Source organism: Acinonyx jubatus, chromosome D3 (genome assembly GCF_027475565.1).
Source record: "Acinonyx jubatus isolate Ajub_Pintada_27869175 chromosome D3, VMU_Ajub_asm_v1.0, whole genome shotgun sequence".
Lineage (NCBI taxonomy): Eukaryota > Metazoa > Chordata > Mammalia > Carnivora > Felidae > Acinonyx > Acinonyx jubatus.
In genome coordinates this window covers 82,433,739-82,454,277 of record NC_069392.1, presented here as the reverse complement: position 1 = coordinate 82,454,277, position 20,539 = coordinate 82,433,739, and the positions used below count along the sequence as shown (strand labels likewise).

The following is a 20,539-nucleotide window of genomic DNA, read 5'->3' as shown; positions in this document are numbered from 1 at the left end:
CTGCATTTGGGATGCTCTTTCCCCCATCTCTTACTCTCTTCCATAAATGAGGCTGGAAGCCACTGTGGGTCACATAGGGGACCATCCTGACCTTTGTAGGAAGTTCTGTTCTTAGAGTTCAGAGGAGAATCCTTGTTTCCGGATGAACCTCAGTGGCAGAGACAATGCTCTATGGGAGCCCAGCTTTTAAAGGTTCGACTCATTTCAAGCACAGATGCAATGCTCACAGAAGGAATTGAGAGACTGCTGATGACCTGAAGAACTTTGAATACAGCACAGGAGTCCGGTGAAATATTAGGCACAAAACAAATGATCTAAGGGCTGGAAATAGATACAAATCATAGAGTGCCGGAGTAATTTATTCTAACTAGGGAAACCTAAGAGGCGTTCACAGAGGAATTTAAGCATCTGAGCTAAGACAAGGATGATAAAAGAACTCCAGTAGTCAGAAAAATGTCAACTGGTCTCTGAGGTTAGCTGGGCAAGAGGACACCACGGAGAAAGGAATGAGGTAAGCATAGTTAGGGGGTTGCTAAAGCCAAAGCAAATTTGGCCTTTTGGAGTGGGGTAGAGTTCCCAAGAGGACAAAATTGGAGAGTGATGAGGTAAAGGCACATTGCATCTTCAAGATAAATTATTTTTGAAATTTATTCTGCTAGTAATGGTCTACCATTTAGTTGTACCAAGAAGTGATCTAAGCAAGGGACACATTTTTAAATGGACACGTCTGTCCGTTTTACCAAAATGGAATGGAGTTGGAGGAAAGTGAAGGTATCATCAACCCCCAGCTGGGGGTTGGGCTTGTTCATTTGTGAGGCTTGGTCCTTCACTGGATTCCGATGATTACTATGTTATTTGTACAGTTTAGGTCAGACCCTGGGTTGGCTCAGGCCCAGGTGTAACCTCAGAGAGCTGTGAGAAATTCTGTATGTCAAGTGCAACAGAATTCGCAGCTCTAGGACGTCCTGGAATCGCAAACAGGTGTCATACGAAATGAGGCACACTCTCTTCTGCTTGATTTTCGGTTTTCATTTCTTTAATGAGAAAGAGATTCGTTCCACTTGTTTGTCCCACACCGTCTCATATTTATACTGCCGGATAAATGATTTCAATCGATAAAACCGATTAGCCTTTTTATTTTCCTCCGATCTTTAGCATCTGTGCTCCCGAAGTCATTCTCGTATTAATCTGGCGTATTGATTTTGCTTTTCTAAATGACAGCAACCTCAGGCTGGCTGCCTCTCATTCCTTCCCTCCTCAGTCACTGCTCTTCCTAAGGCTAATTCCTGACATCCTACAGCGTTGTCCCGCCGGTCCTGCTTCTCCTAGGTCATTTGTAATCCTGCCCGGAAAGTCCTGTCTCCCTCCCACCCGCAGCCCGGTTACAGCAGTCCTCCCCCCGAAAACCAGAGGGTAAATATCAGCAGGACCCAGTCAGCACGGCGAGGTCTTCAGACACTTGCGCTTCTAAATGTCCGCCTCCTCGGCTCAGATTGCCCGCCGCAGCCGGGAATTCTCGCGCCCGGAGAACCCACCAACTCGGCGAAGGGTACCGGGGATGGGGCGTTCAGCTCCGCCCAGGCCCCGCCCCCGCCCCCGCCCCCGCCCCAGCCTTGTTCCCGCCACGCCCCCCGCCCCGCAGGCTCGGTCGCCATCTCCTCCCGGCGGCTCCACTGGCTCTAAGGCCCCGCCCCGTCCCGTTCCCGCCCCGCCCCCGGCTCCCGTCGCAGTCCCTCTCCCGCCCCGGTCCCGAGGCCCCGCCTCCGGCCCCGCCTCCGTCTCGCTCCCGCCCCGCCCAGCGCTCGCCTCCCCATCGCACGCCCTCCCCGGGCCTGAGGCCCCGCCCCGACCCCGCCCCCGTCTCGCTCCCGCCCCGCCCCCGGCCCGCGTCGCCGTCTCTCGCCTTCCCCGGGCCGCGCGGCCGGAGCTGGCACGGAGGAACGGCGGCCGCGGCTGCATCGCGGCCTGGGGACGCCGGCGCTCCGCTGAACTCGGGGTCCGCGAGAGTGCCCGTCGCGCGTGGATCTGCCTTCCGCGGTGCGGGGCTGCCCGGAGCGTCCGGCGTTCCCCGAGGGCGGGCGTGTCCTCGCGGCGCTGGGCGGGGGACCAGCGCGGGGCCGCAGCCTGTAGGAGCGCGGGGGGCCCCGTGCCCGGGGCGCGGGGAGCCCTGCGGGGGACGGCGCGGCCGGGCCCCCTGTGCGGAGCAGTTTTCTCGAACTCTCCACCTCCTCGTTGGGGCCCAGCGCTGCCGGGAGACCCCGTCCACATCTGCCGAAGGTAAGCGGACTTGGCCATTTAAGGGTCGCTTATCCCCAAACCACAGCCAGAGGTCGAGGGTGGGGAGCGGAGGGTGGGGGCGGGCGGCACGTTGGTAGGAGGCGAATGAAAAATATGCAACAGGCGGGGCGGTTCAGGAAACTCTAGCGTTAATGTTTCCTACGGAGAGGAGACTTGTCCAAGACTGAAACTTGCTTCGGTTCTTCCAAAGCCGAGCCGGGCAGAGGCGAAGCTGCACCTTAAGTCTGGGTGCGAGCTCCCTCTCGTGGCCTCTTGAAAGGATGGAAGGCGAGGCTACAGGTGCGATTGGAGCAGGACTGCCGTTCTTGCTCCCACTCACGGGCATATGATTTCTCCTTGGAGAAACGTGATTTCTTGGTAGTTTCCCATACAAAGGCACCTTTTGATCCCGTCAAAGCTACCCCCTCAACCGGAACCAAAAAGGTCCTTTCAACTTTCGCTTTTTGTCCAGGGACAAAGTCCCTTGTCACCCAAAGGACAAGAATGATTGCAGGACTCATCTTTGTGTTAACTGCACTTGAATTAAAACGTGTCCAATGAGTACAGCAAGCCACGGCTAAAATACTGCAGGAAAGTTACATCCCGTAGGTGCTTGTCACCTGCCACCATTCATTGTTAGCCTAATACGTGCATTTAAAAGTATAAGGGGGGGGGGGAGAAAAGAATCACTTGAGCTGAGATTGTATTCAAGGACAGATTTTATGGCTTTGCTACAATTTCTGTCAAGGGGTTGTAGAACATTTAAATCATCAGTTCATGTCCACTCCTAGCCTATCTGTAGCCTCAGAGCATTTTTTTGTGTTTTTCCCCCAGAAAGGAGTGTCATGAAAAAGGAGCAAAAGAACCATCACTCTCGGTGAAAGGGGAGTTTTCTTTCCCAGTTGGTGGCTACTTCATGATTGGAAAAGAAGCACCTAGGTGGCTGAAGCGGTTAGATTTTTAGAATTGTACGGATGAAGCTGATAAAAGAAGATATGAGAATACTTTCTCTGGGTCATAATAGGCGATGAGCAAGCCTGAACAGGACAGATTTGAAATGAGGGCAGAAAGTTTGAGTTTTTCAAAGCCAAGTGGGACTTTGCACACTTGTTGAGGATGTTCTTTTCCCAAAAATGGAAGAAGAAAGAAATCTCAAAGCAAAAGTGTAAAAAGCGGAAGGGAATAACAACCAAGTCGACTCCAAGAATTTCAGTAGTTCATCGACTCCTTTGGGCAAACACCCCTCACCCGCATCGTACGCGTGGGTGATGGGATCACTAGTATTGGTTTCCCATCCTAGGAACGACTTCTTGATTTGGATTTCAGAGTGATTATTCTTTTTTTTTTCCCCCTACAATGTGTGTTTTGACTCCTCATGTTAGATTTACGGAAAGGAAGTAAATCCTGAATTCATGGTATGTTTGACTATACCACTGCTTGGTGTGCGATATGGAAACATTAGAGGTTGTAACATTCCTTGAAGTTGTATTGGAAGCAGAGCTCTGCCAGGCAGACGGATAGTGTATGTTTTCTCTTCTTGGCAACCTGCTTGCTTTGAATGAACCGAATGTCAGCTGGATGTCACAGCATATATGATTTACAGTCTTTGTTTTTTCGGGGCCTTAAATGTATGTTTTATACTAAGCAGATGGGAAACACATTGAGCACTGTGTGTGACCTGTATGCCTAAGGAAGGGAGCTCCCCGATGGATCATGGCGTTGATGTTTACAGGACATGTCTTGTTTTTAGCATTAGTGATGTTTGCTTTCTCTACTTTTGAGGAATCTGTGAGCAATTACTCTGACTGGGCAGTTTTCGCAGATGATGTAGATCAGTTTAAGACACAGAAAGTACAAGATTTCAAGCCCAATCAAAAGCTGAAGAAAAGTATGCTTCATCCAAGTTTGTATTTCGGTGCTGGAGAAATCCAGGCCATGAGACAGAAGTCTCATACAAGCCATTTGCATCTGTTTAGAGCTATCAGAAGTGCAGTAACAGTTATGCTGTCCAACCCCACATACTACCTACCTCCACCCAAGCATGCCGATTTTGCTGCCAAGTGGAATGAAATTTATGGTAACAATCTGCCTCCTTTAGCATTGTACTGTTTGTTGTGCCCAGAAGACAAAGTTGCCTTTGAGTTTGCCTTGGAATACATGGACAGGATGGTTGGCTACAAAGACTGGCTAGTGGAGAATGCACCAGGGGATGAGGTGCCTGTCGGCCATTCCTTAACGGGTTTTGCCACTGCCTTTGACTTTTTATATAACTTATTGGATGACCATCGAAGACAAAAATACCTGGAAAAAATAGGGGCTGTTACCGAGGAGATGTATGAGTATTCCAAGGTCCGTTCGTGGGGCAAACAACTTCTCCATAATCACCAAGCTACTAATATGATAGCATTACTCACCGGGGCTTTGGTGACCGGGGTAGAGAAAGGATCTAAAGCAAACATATGGAAACAGGTCGTCGTAGATGTGATGGAAAAGACGATGTTCCTTTTGAATCATATTGTCGATGGTTCTTTGGATGAAGGTGTGGCCTATGGAAGCTACACGGCCAAATCAGTCACGCAGTACGTTTTTCTAGCCCAGCGCCATTTCAGTATCAACAACTTGGATAATAACTGGTTGAAGATGCACTTTTGGTTCTATTATGCCACCCTCTTACCAGGCTTCCAACGAACTGTGGGTATTGCAGATTCCAATTATAATTGGTTTTATGGTCCAGAGAGCCAGTTAGTTTTTTTGGATAAGTTTATCTTAAAGAATGGAGCTGGAAATTGGTTAGCTCAGCAAATTAGAAGGCACCGACCTAAAGATGGACCAATGGTCCCCTCCACTGCCCAGAGGTGGAGTACTCTTCACACCGAATACATCTGGTACGATCCCCAGCTCACCCCACAGCCTCCTGCTGAGTATGGTACTGCGAAAATGCACACGTTCCCTAACTGGGGTGTTGTCACTTATGGGGCTGGCTTGCCAAACACACAGGCCAATACCTTTGTGTCCTTTAAGTCTGGGAAGCTGGGGGGCCGAGCCGTGTACGACATAGTTCACTTTCAGCCATACTCCTGGATTGACGGGTGGAGAAGCTTTAACCCAGGGCATGAACATCCAGATCAGAACTCATTCACTTTTGCCCCAAACGGACAAGTGTTTGTTTCGGAAGCTCTCTACGGACCCAAGCTGAGCCACCTCAACAATGTGCTGGTATTTGCTCCATCACCTACGAGCCAGTGTAACCAGCCCTGGGAGGGTCAGCTGGGAGAGTGTGGCCAGTGGCTCAGGTGGACCGGTGAGGAGGTTGGTGACGCGGCGGGGGAAATCATTACTGCCTCCCAACATGGAGAAATGCTATTTGTGAGTGGGGAAGCAGTGTCTGCTTACTCTTCAGCAATGAAGCTGAAAAGCGTGTATCGTGCTCTGCTTCTCTTAAATTCTCAAACGTTGCTCGTCGTTGATCACGTTGAGAGGCAGGACGGTTCCCCAATAAAATCTGTCAGTGCCTTCTTTCATAATCTGGACATTGATTTTAAGTACATCCCCTATAGGTTTATGAACAGGTATAATGGCGCCATGATGGATGTATGGGATGCACACTACAGAATGTTCTGGTTTGATCATCATGGCAATAGTCCCATTGCTAGTATACAAGAAGCAGAGCAAGCTGCTGAATTTAAGAAACGGTGGACTCAATTTGTTAATGTTACGTTTCAGATGGAATCCACAATCACAAGAATCGCATATGTCTTTTATGGGCCATATGTCAATGTTTCCAGCTGCAGATTTGTTGATAATTCCAATTCTGGACTTCAGATCTCTCTGAACGTCAATAATACCGAACATGTTGTGTCCATTGTAACCGACTACCACAACCTGAAGACAAGATTTGATTACCTGGGTTTTGGTGGCTTTGCCAATGTGGCTGATCAGGGCCAAATAACCCGATTTGGTTTGGGCACCCAAGCGATAGCAAAGCCCATAAAACAAGATAGGGTTATTTTCCCCTTTGGATTTAAATTTAACATAGCAGTTGGGTTGATTTTGTGCATTAGCTTGGTGATTTTAACCTTTCAGTGGCGGTTTTACCTTTCTTTTAGAAAGCTAATGCGGTGGATCCTAGTCCTTGTTGTTGCCTTGTGGTTTATTGAGCTTCTGGATGTGTGGAGCACCTGCACGCAGCCCATCTGTGCAAAATGGGCAAGGACGGAGGCCGAGGCCAGCCCGAAGCCTGTGTCTTCAGAAGGGCCCCACACTGACCTTCCCAGTGTTGTCGTTACCTCACTTCCTGGTTCAGGAGCTGAAATCCTCAAACAACTTTTTTTCAACAGTAGTGATTTTCTCTACATCAGAGTTCCTACAACCTACATTGATATTCCTGAAACTGAATTTGAAATCGACTCGTTTGTAGATGCCTGTGAATGGAAGGCATCAGATATCCACAGTGTGCATTTCCGTTTACTCCGCGGCTGGTTGCAGTCCTTAGTTCAAGACACAAAACTGCATTTGCAAAACATCCATCTGCATGAACCCAGTCGGGGTAAACTGGCCCCATACTTCACAGCAAATAAGGACAAAAAAAGAAAACTGAAAAGGAGGGAGTCTCTGCCCGAACAAAGAAGTAGAATGAAAGGCACCTTTGATAGAGATGCTGAATATATTAGGGCTTTAAGGAGACACCTGGTCTATTACCCAAGTGCACGTCCTGTGCTCAGCTTAAGCAGCGGGAGCTGGACCTTAAAGCTCCATTTTTTTCAAGAAGTCTTAGGAGCTTCTATGAGGGCATTGTACATAGTGAGGGACCCTCGGGCATGGATCTATTCAATGTTGTACAGTAGCAAACCCAGTCTCTACTCTTTGAAGAATGTACCAGAGCACTTAGCTAAACTGTTTAAGATAGAGAGAGGTAAAGGCAAATGTAACTTGAATTCAGGCTACGCTCTCGAATACGAATCATTGAGGAAAGAATTATCAAAATCCCAGTCAAATGCAGTCTCCCTGTTGTCTCATTTGTGGCTCGCAAACACAGCAGCAGCGCTGAGAATAAATACGGATTTGCTGCCCGCCAGCTACCAGCTGATCAAGTTTGAAGATATTGTACATTTTCCTCAGAAAACCACAGAAAGGATTTTTGCCTTTCTTGGAATACCTTTGTCTCCTGCTAGTTTAAACCAAATATTGTTCGCCACCTCCACAAACCTTTTCTATCTTCCCTATGAAGGGGAAATATCACCAACTAACACCAATGTTTGGAAACAAAACTTGCCTAGAGATGAAATTAGGCTGATTGAGAACATCTGCTGGACACTGATGGAGCGTCTAGGATATCCAAAGTTTACGGACTGAACGCTGCAGGTCAGCAGACATTTGCACTAACACTTGCCAACGCGGTTTGTGGACGTGAACTGGAAGAGTTTGTTTATTCTTGTACTACGTGTGTGCGTGCGCGCGCGTGTTCCGTTCGTTACTTGCACAAAGATTATTTTAAAAATAGGCACCATGTTTGGCCTCGCGGGATTTATTTTTACATCACTGCTTTCCTTGCCTGTGTTTCTGAAGTTTTCTTTTTTTTTTTTTTCTGTTGCAATGTTCCCGCTACGGAGGCACAGAGGAAGTTACGGGATGGTGGGCAGGGGAGGTAGGAAGATTTTCCGGGCTTTCGTCGAACTCTCTCCCTCACCTGTAACTGTGCTGATCTATATGGGAACCTCAAACCCTGCAAGAGGCCTTTCAATTGCTGCTTTGCCCAAGCATCTCTTGCTTTCAAGATGGACTACAAAAGTTCCTTATCTTTTTTAAAAGATCTTCTAACACATTTATCTTGCACCAAAAAAAAAAAAAAAAAAAAAAAAATTGTGTATAATGTTCAGTGCTATCACTGGGGAAATGGTGAAACCTCCTATCATAACTGTAGGATTCCTTCTGGAAAATACAGATGGAAATACAGAATGAGCATTTTTTTTTTCTTTTTGGAGGTCAGAAACAGTGACCTGAAAAGCCTCCTTTAAGTTTTTTATTCAGAAGTAATAAGGAGTCAGTCTTTGAACAACCTGGGTACCAAGGGCTGGGAGAGTATTTTAGACTTGCTGTCTGTTTAAAGCTCTCTTTTCTCTTCTTTGCCTCCTTTGGAGCTACAGCTGTTCCCGTCCCACCACTCCCACTGTCCTTTCTGTCACCGTCATGCAAACCAGGCGATGGTTATTAATTGTGGAAGTCCGGACGTTTGTGGGGACTCCCCCCACCCCCACCCCCTGACGATTCATTTTGTGTTAAAGCCCGACACAGACTTAGAATCAGATTTCTTTTTGTGGAACGATCACTGTACGACTCAAAGCCATGCCCATGCTGCCCGTGGTTTTTTTTTTTTTTTAGGCTGGAAATGAGTTGGAAACCTGCCTGACTCTCTTGCATCCCTTTGAATGAGTTTACAGACTGCCAGTGTCTGCAAAGGTTGAAGGCAAATGGGAGATGATGTCAGAGGCATCTGTTTCCTTTACCATCTGCATCTTATTATAAATGTAGTCGTCATGAGATGTGGTTCATTTTATTTTGGTAGGCCCCGAAATCAAAACGCCATGCCATTATAAGCCCGTGGAGTGATTACAACGCGTTGGATGAAAACCATTAGGCAGCACCCAGCCCTGATGAAAGAAAATCTCTGTGCAGATCGCTGTCTTCCTGACGTTTCAGACTGTGGTTCCCCCAAGCTCTCGAGCACTCGGGGGTCTGTCATTCTGACCTAGATAAAAGCGGTTCCTTCTCAGTCGTTTGTTATTATGTCAGAATGTGCCTCCGGAGTGATGAGGCTGTGGATATGTTACAGCCCAGCCAACCCTAAGTGGCCTGTCAGTTTTCTTCCATTAGAGTGTGAACACAGACCGTTCCTCCCCCCTCCCCATGTACTTCCTTCCCATCGCTCGCTGCTTTCTCGCTCCAATGTCAAAGTGAACGAAAATCATATTAATATAAGTGGAGAGGGCAGCCAAAGACCTGAGTCTGCACAGGCATTCTCCAGGGAGGTTACTCTTCCTATCTCAGGAACAGCAACGAGCATGTAACACTGCCGCGCGGGTGACAGCACTCGTTCCGTCGTTGGTCGTAGCCTATGTGTCTCCCGTCAGTTCCCGGGACATGTGATGTCAGATCAGATCCAGGGAAAAGGCTTTGGGTGGCCCGTAATAGCAGGTCTGATCAGGGTAAGAATTACAAATGCATGCAGGTCACAGAAGAAAGCAGAAGCTGTACCACTGCCTCTGAACCTGGTGGAAACACCCCCATGGGCAGCAGGGGGAACCAGGTTGAAGAACCAGGTTGAAGATGTGCAGGGAATCGGGAGAGATGGGGAAAATGAAAAAGACTGGTTCTGTGAGTGGATATGGGAACGTGTTCTTGATAACTAAAGAAAGGGACATATTTTATTTTGTTTTTTTCCCCAGTGTTTGTTTATATTTCAGAGAGACAGAGTGCAAGTGGGGGAGGGGCAGAGAGAAGAAGGAGACAGAATCCGAAGCAGGCTCCGGGCTCAGAGCTGTCAGCACAGAGCCCGATGCGGGGCTCGAACTCACGGACTGTGAGATCAGAGATCATGACCTGAGCCAAAGTCCGACACTTGGCTGACTGAGCCACCCAGGCGCCCCAGAAAGGGACATACTTACTACAATGATCTTTACAGTGTCCTAACTTTCACCGCCACATAGCAATGCCAAGGTGAACTTTTCCTGTCACTGTCCTCACCCACTCCCACCCCAAGGGAGAGTTTGCCGGAGGAGATTTCTATTTGCGGATTCCCCTGTGAGGAGTGTGAGGGGTGAGGGACGACCCGGCCATTGGACGTGCACACATGTGTTCATGCTTGGGGCCCCCCGCCGTATAATTGCAATTCCTAAGGTGGTTAACTCCCAGGACGTGCTGGTCTTGCGTCCTTAGGGTGTTAGCCTAGATAAATCTGGATAGCCTCCACATCTAAGTTTATTCTTACCATCTGGAAAATAATTACGGGGATGATTGTCACTACGTGACACTTCTAAAGGAAATACCTGTCCTCTCGGTAAGATTAACCCCTTTCTTTGTTAACTTCTGCAAACATAGGCCTAATTGGGATAAAAGCTGTTATTAAAATGAAATTTAAGTCTTGAAATTTAAAAAAAAGACTTAATTTTGCTGGCAAAAGTAACAAACCCAGTAGTAGTAATAGGGTTCTGGAGAGTTTGAAATGCAGATTAGTCACTTAGGATGAAAAAGGCCATGTCTGGAATTGAGCTTCTTGTTATCAAAGTCTGGAGAGGCTAGGAACTGGGAGACTCTTCAAGAAAAGGAAGATAAATTTGTGACTATGCTTAAAATTAATTGATAGAAACCTAGAGAGGTGCAAGTTGAAAGCAAATGACAAGAATGCATGCACATTAGGTCTAGACCCCAAATATTAGACATTTGATCAGCTGTCTCTTTAAACCAACAGGGAATTAGTAAATGCCTGGCGAGAACAAGGTGTTAAACTCTGAGTCACGGCCGGGGACTTGCCACAGAGCCCTCAGCAAGCATATTTGTAGAAGAACCTCCCCTCCACACACACCAGCGCATCTTAAACATGTTACCCCTGTACCACTGACTGGATTAGCGTTCTTTACCAGCCCTTGTGGGTGCCTCGCCAAAGATCCTAGCCATTCTCGATAATGTGAAGTCTATCCAATTATCTGGGAGTAGACGTTAGCAATGGTTTTAACATCACTACGTTCCACTGGCTTGATTAACTGATGATAATTAGTAAAATATTCATTGATTTCTTTAGCAGAAACGTAAATAGGAGGCAGTATGTAGTACCAAGTTCAGAGGTAAGGATGCCTAACAGGATACATCAAGGAATTTCATATGTGGGCTGTTTACTGCTTATGTAAATGTTGACTAAAGTATGTCTAAGACATCAAAAAATGGCTGCTGTGGCAGTTTTTCCCATTACGTCACTAGTATCTTGATTTCCCTTCATGTTGGCAGAAAACTCCAAATAATATTGCAAGAACTAAATGACTGATGTTTGCACAAAGGATGATAGGAACTTGACACAGCAGATCCTAACATTCGCTACTTCGCGTGTAGATGCTTGAGCTGTAATTTATAGGAGCTTAGGTTCTATGGAGTCCAAGTAACGTATACATGTTTAATTCTGTTTCCAAAGACAGATTCAGCTAAGGCTTCCAGACCTTTTGTTTTGTTTTGTTTTTCTTTCACACTTACCCAGTTCCTCGGTGAAGAAAAGATAGACTGAAGATCATAAACAGAATTATTGAAACAGTATGTATAACAGGACTCCACTGTTAATAAATAAAAAGCTAAAAGCAACTTGGCTCTGGTTGGGATAATTTTGTAATAGCTCTCTTGAGATCTTTGGGGAACCGTGAGGATTTTATGTGGGGCTGAGAAGGCAGGGGCTGGGAAACGGGAGACGCATTGAATAGGGACACGCAGCCTCATTATTTCAGCTGCGAAACTTGCACCCTTCAGTGACACGCTTGTCCCCTCTCCCCTAACTCAATCCTGGCCCTGTCTCTGGCTTGGACTCGTGTCACTCGGCTGCGTACGTCATCCCACTTGCTGAATGGCAAGCATATCTCGGTACTATGCACCTGTGCCCTGCATCCGCCCCCACTGCCGTGGCTGAGATCTTCGTGCTGTGTGATACCGCTCATAAGAAGGTTGCTCGAGACATTCTCGAGTCTGTGGTGCACAGAATTGGCACGGAAGAGAAGGCTCTATAGTGAATTAGTCTCTGATGTGCTACACGTTGGACCGTAAGGTTTTCACATGTCTTGTTAAAATCCTCGCAACTGTATATGGTACTTATTTTACAGGTAAATTCGAAACCCCTATTATCTCCGTGGGAAATACATTTTTGTAAAGGAGTTTTCAGTGGACTTAACGATTCATCAGTTCATTTATTCACCCTATTTTTGGGTATCTACTATCGAGATATTGACTAGCGTGAGGTAAGAATACAAAACTTGGTTGACGATGGCCCTGCTGTGTGAGGAATGAGCAGTGTTTCCAGACTGCAAAGCTAATAGGAATTCATCGGGAAGAAAAAGCAGTAGAGGGGCAGGTGCCAGGTAGGGATTGTCACCGGAGGAAAGACACCAAACAGTGTTGTCTGTCCTGGCATGGACACGATTGGTTTATTTCTTCAGTGGTGGATGTGAGGAAAGGGAGCCGTTTACTGAGTCAGAGGAAGTTGTGGTTGGTAAACTTGGAGAGAGATCCCCCCCCCCCGTTTTTTTCCGAACTAGGTTTTGGCTCTAGGTGTCATAAATCCCATTAAAGAGCAGCCTTTTCCAAAAAAGTAGCGCAAATAAAAGAAAACCAACACTTGTGCTCTCTCCGCTCTCACGGGCTCAACTACCCCAACACGTTTAGGACAAAGTAGTTTGGTCTACAGGTGAATATCACGAGCAACTCTGAAGGGGAAAGGATGTGGGAGTGTGGTCTGACCGGTTGTGTGTGTGTGTGTGTGTGTGTGTGTGTGTGCACTCGCTCCTGTAGATCGTTGCTAGTAATGACAGGAAGAAAGATAGGGCTGTGTGTTCCATGCAGAGTCCCGCTGGCCAGTTGCATTTTTCCTCTCCCTCCTCTCGAGAACCTCCAGACCCACGTTGCCAGGCACAGCTCTCAGTAATGGGAATGCGGTGGTGAACGAAACCTATGGAGCTGGCAGTCTAGCGGGGACTAGAAAGAAACATTCTTATTTTGCATTTCACAGCTATTCCAGTTCAAAGGCGCCTGCACCAAGTGGAAGTGAAACCTCTTGTCAAATCTGTGACTAACAACCAAATGTATTCAAGTAGAATTCATTTTAGGAAAAAGAAAAAAAAATCTGGTCTTTTCTCCACCGTGTAAATAATACCAGCAGGAAGGGAGGGAAAGAGGGGAAGGAAGGGAGGGAAGAAGGGAGGGAGGGAGCCAAAGAGGGAGGGAGGGGTGGGAGGAAGTTGGAGCACAGAAAGCAAGGTGCCCAAGGAGAGTGGCTCCTGTAACAATTGCGTTCATCATTCTCTGAACGATTGAAAACTCTCTTTGAAATCTTATTGTGGTTCAAACTTGAGAAAAAAATATAAATTGTAATTTGAGCAGATCTTTTCTGTAGTACATTGCAATTGTTCTTTCTGTTTTGTTTAAACTATTTTTGTATTGCACTTTCTTAAGATCCAATGTAATTTTTCTTGGAAGTGTATTAACACTGACGTTGAATTTTCCTTATGTGTTTCGGGTTTTCAAATGTCTGAGATATGTGATGTTCTCCCATATGTTGTCTTCCTCTCTATTTCCAAATTTGGGATTATGCATTGTTCTTAGTGGTTTCAGGGAGCAGACTTTCACACACATGTGACATCTGCGATGCTCTACATTCTTTTTTTTGGAAACTAGTTTAGCTCCCAATCACTGTCACTGGTCTCATTTAGAACATGAGCAGTATAAACACTCTAGTCTCTGCATAAAATCTGGCCTCCCTCTACGAACAATGCATAACACGCTCCTTACCTTATTTATTGCAGGATGCAAATACGCTCTAAACCCTTATTGCACTACGGTGAAAGACTACAGCCTGGTTTTTCTAGCATTTATTTATTGTTGTAATTATGTATTCATTTATTCCTTCACCTTCTTCCGAAAGATTAGTTTTGTTGTAGATTTGTTTAAAGTACATGGGATTTTAAAATATGGCTATTTTAACCATATGAAGCCTTTTTAATTTGATGCCTTAACGTGGTGTTTCACAAAAAAAAAACTTTGAAGGAGGGGCGGTTATTTGGAGGTAGAGGCACGTGATACTCCAACCAAGACGTGATGAAATTGCTTTCATAAGATACCCAGAAAAAGATACATGCATGTAAAGGATACAGTTAACAGAAGTCAGGCCTACACAAAATAGGTGGTCTTAATCCTCATTTTAAGACATCAACCTGCACTCTGTGGCTAATTCAGTGCTAACCGTGCACAGCACGCTTACAGGGGGCTTATGAGTACCAACGCAGGAGGTTCTTTCTTCACACTTCCCAAAATAAACCAAATTGTACATACATTCAGTTATTACTCTTATCTTCTACCCAACACTGTTTATAGAATGATCTCTAAAGCTATCAAAAATCGCCCACTGTGGAACACACGAGTAGAAAGTGCGTGCTTGAACACACACACAACTTGGCTGAGTTTCCTCCCTACAAGAGGCATGAGGTTTTCTGGGAATAACTAACAGAAGACCCCTGTGGGACTTTCACCGGCCTTCTTTGTACCTTCCCCCCCCCCCCATTTCCTGGCTTCGTTGGTTTGAAGGGAGCCATTTCTGTTACCATGTTACATTTCTGTAACACTTTTATGTATTAGACGAGCTTTGAAATGAAAACAAAACTGAACACAAAGCGCTAGGTCAGTAGATGCTGAACAGCTGTGAGGGCTTGGGCGCCTTTCTTCATTTTAAGTCTCCATTTCCCTCTCTGTAAACCTCCCCTAGCGTCGATGCATGGATTAAATAAAGTCACATGTGAAAGCATAATAGAGCGGTACTCGTTTCCTCTTTGGGATCCCCTACAATTCTCTGGTCTTTTACATTGTGGTTTAGTATTTAAGGTGTCATCTATTTTAGTGCAGTAGTTAATAGATCAATCGAGTCGCACAAACGTGTACAGTCACAAGTCTACAATTGACGTGTTAATTCTATATTGTAACCATTGTCGTTTTTCTATTTTGTTTTTTTCCACTTATTTATTATGAGATGAACGTGAAAGCTGCGGTGTGCAAGACTATGTGTGAACACTGCATTTACCCCACTAGCTACGGTGGAAGAAGTAGAAACCAGTTGGAGGTATAGCATATCCAAATTACATATGTGATGATTACTCACCGTAACACCAGACGTAGCAAAGATGACATAAATATACAACGATCAGATCTGTATAGAATCTTTTCTTTTCTGTGAAATCACGTGTCATTCACACATATTCTTTGAGTTGGAGTAAAATTCTATAGTGTCTTATCCTCTGGTTTCTGCTCTGTAGCTTTGGATGCTTTCTCTCTTCCATGACTGTGTATTAAAGACCCAGGAACAAATTCCAGCACCTCCAGCCAGAAACTCCACCTTCCTCAGCAACGAGTGCAAAAAAGAAAGTACCTCTGGGTTGGATCCAAGAGCCCTGGGTGACTTATGATAGTAGGGTTCATACCACTGATAGACAGGAAATCTGGTTTTGTGATGGGTTTTGTGATATGGTTCACTCTATGCAAATTAGAAGACACTATTGTGTTGATCCCTGCGTATGATGGCTCCATTTCTCCCACAACTCAAATTGTAGGTATTGCGGATATGCAAATTAGGTTACACTAATATGTTGACACTGAAAAGTTGTGATGACCCTATGTGGAAGTCAGAGCTGTCCTCTATGATATTGACAAGTTTCTGTGGCCAGAGCTGGAGCTTAAGAGTGAGGAATTCTATATTCACATACTCTACAAAGCATATGTGATACAAGAAAGTTTAATAACGGGCACCTGGGTAGTTCAGGTGGTTAAGCATCCAATTCTGGATTTCAGCTCAGGTCATGATCCCATCGTTGGTGAGATCGAGTCCTGTGTCAGGCTCTGCACTGACAGTGTGGAACCTGCTTGGGATTCTCTCCCTCCCTCTCTCTCTTCCCTCCCTTGCCCGTGTCCGTGCATGCTCTTTCGCTGTCTGTCTCAAAATAAGTAAACTTAAAAAAAAGAAATTAATAAAATGAGCAAGAGTGTACCCATCATCCATAATTACTACTGGTAGTTAAGCCTTCCATCTAACCTTCCATTATTACATCCTCCTGCTCCCAACAATGATCCCGGAGGGAACATCTATCCTGGGTTTGTGTTTACTATTTCCTTGCTTTTCTTTACAGTTCCACACATGTGTTTATCCTTCAACATCATGTATATTTTTTCATGGTTTCAAACATTATCTAAACAATGACATACTGTGTATATTTTTGTGCAACTTGCTTTTCTTTACTCAAAATTTTGTTTATCTAATGCCTATGGATGTTTGTAGGTGGAGATCACTTATTTTCAACGTGGTAGTGTCCCATCGTATGAGGATACCATTATCTGAACTTGCCATGTTTTATCTTTTATCCTGCTGGATTTGGGAAATCTACCTAATTTGTGAAAATTCAGACATCGCATGTAAAAGTTGGATATGTTCTTTCAAGTCCCCATTGTAAGAATTTTGTTACTGTGTTTTGTTTGTACCTAGAACCTTTCCACACCCCCATTCCAACTTCCTTTCTGGTGTGTGCATGCGTGTGTGGTGTGTGTGTGTAAGACTGAAAGCATATCTTCAACATCAAGATGATGCCAAGTTATTATTTTCTAGATTGTACAAATTGACCCTCCAGCCACTATGGAAAAGTTTCTGTCGCTCCAAATTTTCCCCTAGACCTCACATTTTCAGACTTTTAAAATATTTTCCTCTCTGCTGGGGTAAGGAAGTCACATTTGTTTTTTTTCCTGGATGTGGAAAGACAAAGATGGAAGTGAAGGGTGTCACATTTTTGTCTTTATCTGCAGGCTTTCGAATATTAAGGACATACAGCATATACACCCTGGTGTATATGTGCACACACACACGCACACACGTAGTACTCTTTACTATTTCCATTTGTGTTTCTTTTGTGAAATGAAATCCATATTCCTCTCTTTCATCCATATTTCTATTGAGTTCTTTCTTTTTTTCTTATTGATTCATTGAAGTTTACCATATATTAACAATACTAACCCTTTTTTGGTCGTATGTGTTGTCAATAACTTTTCAGTGTATATTTTCGTGGTCCTTGGACTGTCACTTTTGTGATGTATTTTGATACACAGGTGTTCCTCATTTGAATGTGAGCGAATACGTCGGTGTTTTTTCCTTTGTTATTTATACTGTCTCTGCATCGTGTTAAAGAATCTTCTCCAAGGCCTTAGCACAGAAAATGTTCTCTATTTTGAGCATTTTACATTTTTTTTGTCACGATCTATTGCTGTAAAACAATACTCTCACAAACATAATGGCTTAAGACAACACATTCTCATCTCATGGTTTCTGTGGGTCAGGAATCCAGGCGTGGCTTTACTGGGTCAGGAATCCAGGAATCGGGGTTTTTCACAAAGCTGCCATCCGGGGGGGGGGGGCTGCCTAGGACTGGGCTCTCATCTGAGGCTCACCTGAGCTCCTGTGCTTCTGAGCAAGAGTCAGACTGAAAGCCTCAGTTCTTTTCTGCCTGTTGGCCGGAGCCCATCCTCAATCATGTGCCAGATGGAGTTATCCAAATGTGAGTTCACCTCAGGAAGGACAGGATGAGACAGAATTAATAGGAAAAGTGCTAGCAATGTAGCCTAATCAAACAAGAGACACCTAATCAGTTGTGGTTAGAAGCAAGTCGCAGGCCCCACCCACAGCCAAAGGAAAGGGATTGCACAGAACGTGGACACCAGGAGTTGTGATAATTGGGCTCCATTTTAGAGTCCATTTGTCACAGATTTTGTCTTATTCCAAGAATTGTTTTCTTTTTTTTCCCCCTGTGTAAATAATCTGCTGTCCCAGACGGAAAAGATTGAATAACCTTTCCTTTCCGCCAACTTTCGATGCCCCTCTGCCACATACCGGGTCCTTGTGTTTTGTGTGAGTCTATATCTGAGCTCGCTTCTTTGTTCTGCTGGCAAATTTGATTACGCCAATGATAATACCACACTGTCTTAATTACTGTTGTGTTTTTGTTAGCCTTGAAGTCTGGCAAGACAAGTCTTTTTATTCTCTTTCCCCTCCATGTGCATTTTAGAATTAACTCGCACAGTTCCTCAAAGCAAACAAACAAAGAACAATACACGTTAATTATCAGTGCGTTACGTCAATATTGGAGAATTCACCTCTGTATGTTAATTAGTCTCTTTCCGGAGCATGATATTTCTCCTTTATAGAATACATTTGTTAATCTTTTGATAGATTTAAGTCTGAGCACTTTATATATTATTATTAGAGCGGGTGATATTTATATTTTAATTATAAATTCTAACTGAGGCCAGTATATAGAAAAGCAGTTGATTTTTGTGTATTTATATTGTATCAGGGAACTTATCAAATCCTCCTATTAATTTAATGATTTATCTGTTAATTGTACTTACATAGGGGGTTGTATAATGTGTAACTGAGAATTATATTCCCTTCCTTCTAATCTTACGACTTTTTAATGTCCTTACTGCACATGTTAGGGCCTCCTAGAAAATATCCAATGGATTTAGTAGTGAGTGTTCTTGTACTATTCTAATGTAAATGGAGTGCTTTTACAGTTCACCACTGAGCAAATGGATGCTGTGTGTCTTCCAGTAGATTCACCTTATCACTATGTGGTATTCCCTTCTGTTCCTGGTTTGAGAAATGACTTTTTATCACTAATGCCTGATGAGATTTATTCAATGCTTTCTCACCATTTATTGTGATAGCCACATGTTATTTTGCCTTTATCTCTTAATGTAGGACAAATTTGTGAACATGTGTTTTGTTTTTTGTTTCCTTTTGAGATTAAACCACACTTGACTTGCTGGAATAAAACCAGCCTAGGAATGATTCCTTTTATTTCTATATGTTGCTGAATTGAGTTGGATAATATTGAATTTAAGATGTTGACATCAACACTTGTAATTGTGATTTCCTTATAGTGTACTTGTCTAATTTTGAAGTCAATTTACTTGTCACAGAAAATAAATTGAGGATGTTCTATTTTTATATTCTCCAGAAGAGTTTGCATAAGATTCAAACGATCTAATACTAAGCATATTTGTTAAAACTCATTTGTAAAACCAACTGGTCATTGTGCTTTCTTTCTAGAAACCTTTTAGCTATGTATACAATTGTATTTGATATTATTGGCTTATTCTATTTAGGTCATGTGTTTATTTTAAAGCCTATTTTGGCCAAAAGACTTTGTCCTTTTGTTTTAAACCTTCACATGTATTGACCTAAATTTGTTCAAAATGTATTCTACTGCCTCTCTCTAATCATCCACCCCTCACACAAATTTTTCCCATGCCTAGTGCGTGTGCCTTATTTCTTTTTGTTCCTTGATCAGGGTTTTCCTTTCATAAAAGTCCTTTAAAAGACTAACTTTTGGTTGTTATTGTTCTTCTGACTATTTTCTGTTTATTTGATATTATATATTGGCTTTTGATTTACATATTTCCTTTATCCTATTTTATTTTTTTTCTCTAATTTGCTGTTGTTGTGTTTTGTATCTTTAATCGTACGGCCTGTTATTTTTTGGTCGATGCCCACCACCCAAAAAACCATCAGGAACAAACAAGATTTCATGTTTATTACAGTAAAAAGGATAGAAATAGTGTTACTTGGCTCTAAATTAGCCGCTGTCAGGAAATAGGGTAATTCTATGATTGGGTATCTGGAGCAATCTTATCTAGAAGGAGGGAAAATTAGAGAGAGGCTAAATCTGTAATTGATAAAGGAGTGGCCATCACCCCTATACGATGAGAGGGATGCGTGTAGGATTCCGTAGCTGGGAAATATTCGTGTTTTTTTCTGTGTCCAGACACAGTTGTGGAGCTGTCCTGTTTTTGTCTTGGCCCATTGTAGTCACAGCGTTGCTTTGTTCTTTGAAATGATTTATGGTCAACAGGAGGACACCGCACCTCACTGATGGCAACGGGCCAGCTTCTGGATGTCAGGAGGTGTTGTTGTTTTGTTTTTTACGCTCATTTAAAAATATTTATTCTTTTTATTATGTTAATTTAAGGCCACCAAGTTAACTGTAAAATCATATTCATCGTATGCACGCAGTTTAATATGTAGTTTCCCCCTTATGCCCTCTAAATATTTTCTGAATTCCAGTGTGATCTCTTATATGACCATGAGTATTCCTGTATTTACAGGGCTTCTCTAAGTTATATCTTGCTGTCAGTTTTTATCTTCTGTACGTTGAAGTCAGAAACTAAAGCTGCGAGCTATATGGCGGCAATTTTGTCAAACGTAAGGCCCTCTGGATGGATATGGGCTGGCGTCTGGGACATGTTTATAAATGCTCTGTGTGTTGTATAAACAGTGGATACTCTTCACTTGTTGGGTATGAGGTTCTGAAAATCTGCTGGCTCTAGCCTGATAATTCCCTTATTCAAAACGTGTATCCATATGAGTTTTTCCTAATCTTTCAATTCCTGTAAAAGCTTTATGTCATTAAAGGGATATATGCATGTTATACAC

General features: G+C 44.0%; 2 protein-coding genes across 2 annotated transcripts; both read left to right on the top strand.

Moving 5' to 3' along the window:
• The first annotated feature begins 1,471 nt into the window (after positions 1 to 1,471).
• LOC113592422 (translation initiation factor IF-2-like) lies at positions 1,472 to 3,484 on the top strand. The gene is made up of 2 exons (XM_015083186.3): positions 1,472 to 2,277; positions 3,112 to 3,484. Exons 1-2 carry the CDS (start codon positions 1,472 to 1,474, stop codon positions 3,239 to 3,241), a joined length of 936 nt encoding a protein of 311 aa, XP_014938672.2. The 3' UTR covers positions 3,242 to 3,484.
• DSEL (dermatan sulfate epimerase like) lies at positions 3,248 to 11,619 on the top strand. Its single transcript, XM_053205941.1, has one exon. The coding sequence runs from the start codon at positions 3,991 to 3,993 to the stop codon at positions 7,627 to 7,629; it is 3,639 nt and encodes a 1,212-aa protein (XP_053061916.1). The 5' UTR covers positions 3,248 to 3,990; the 3' UTR covers positions 7,630 to 11,619.
• Positions 11,620 to 20,539: the final 8,920 nt, after the last annotated feature.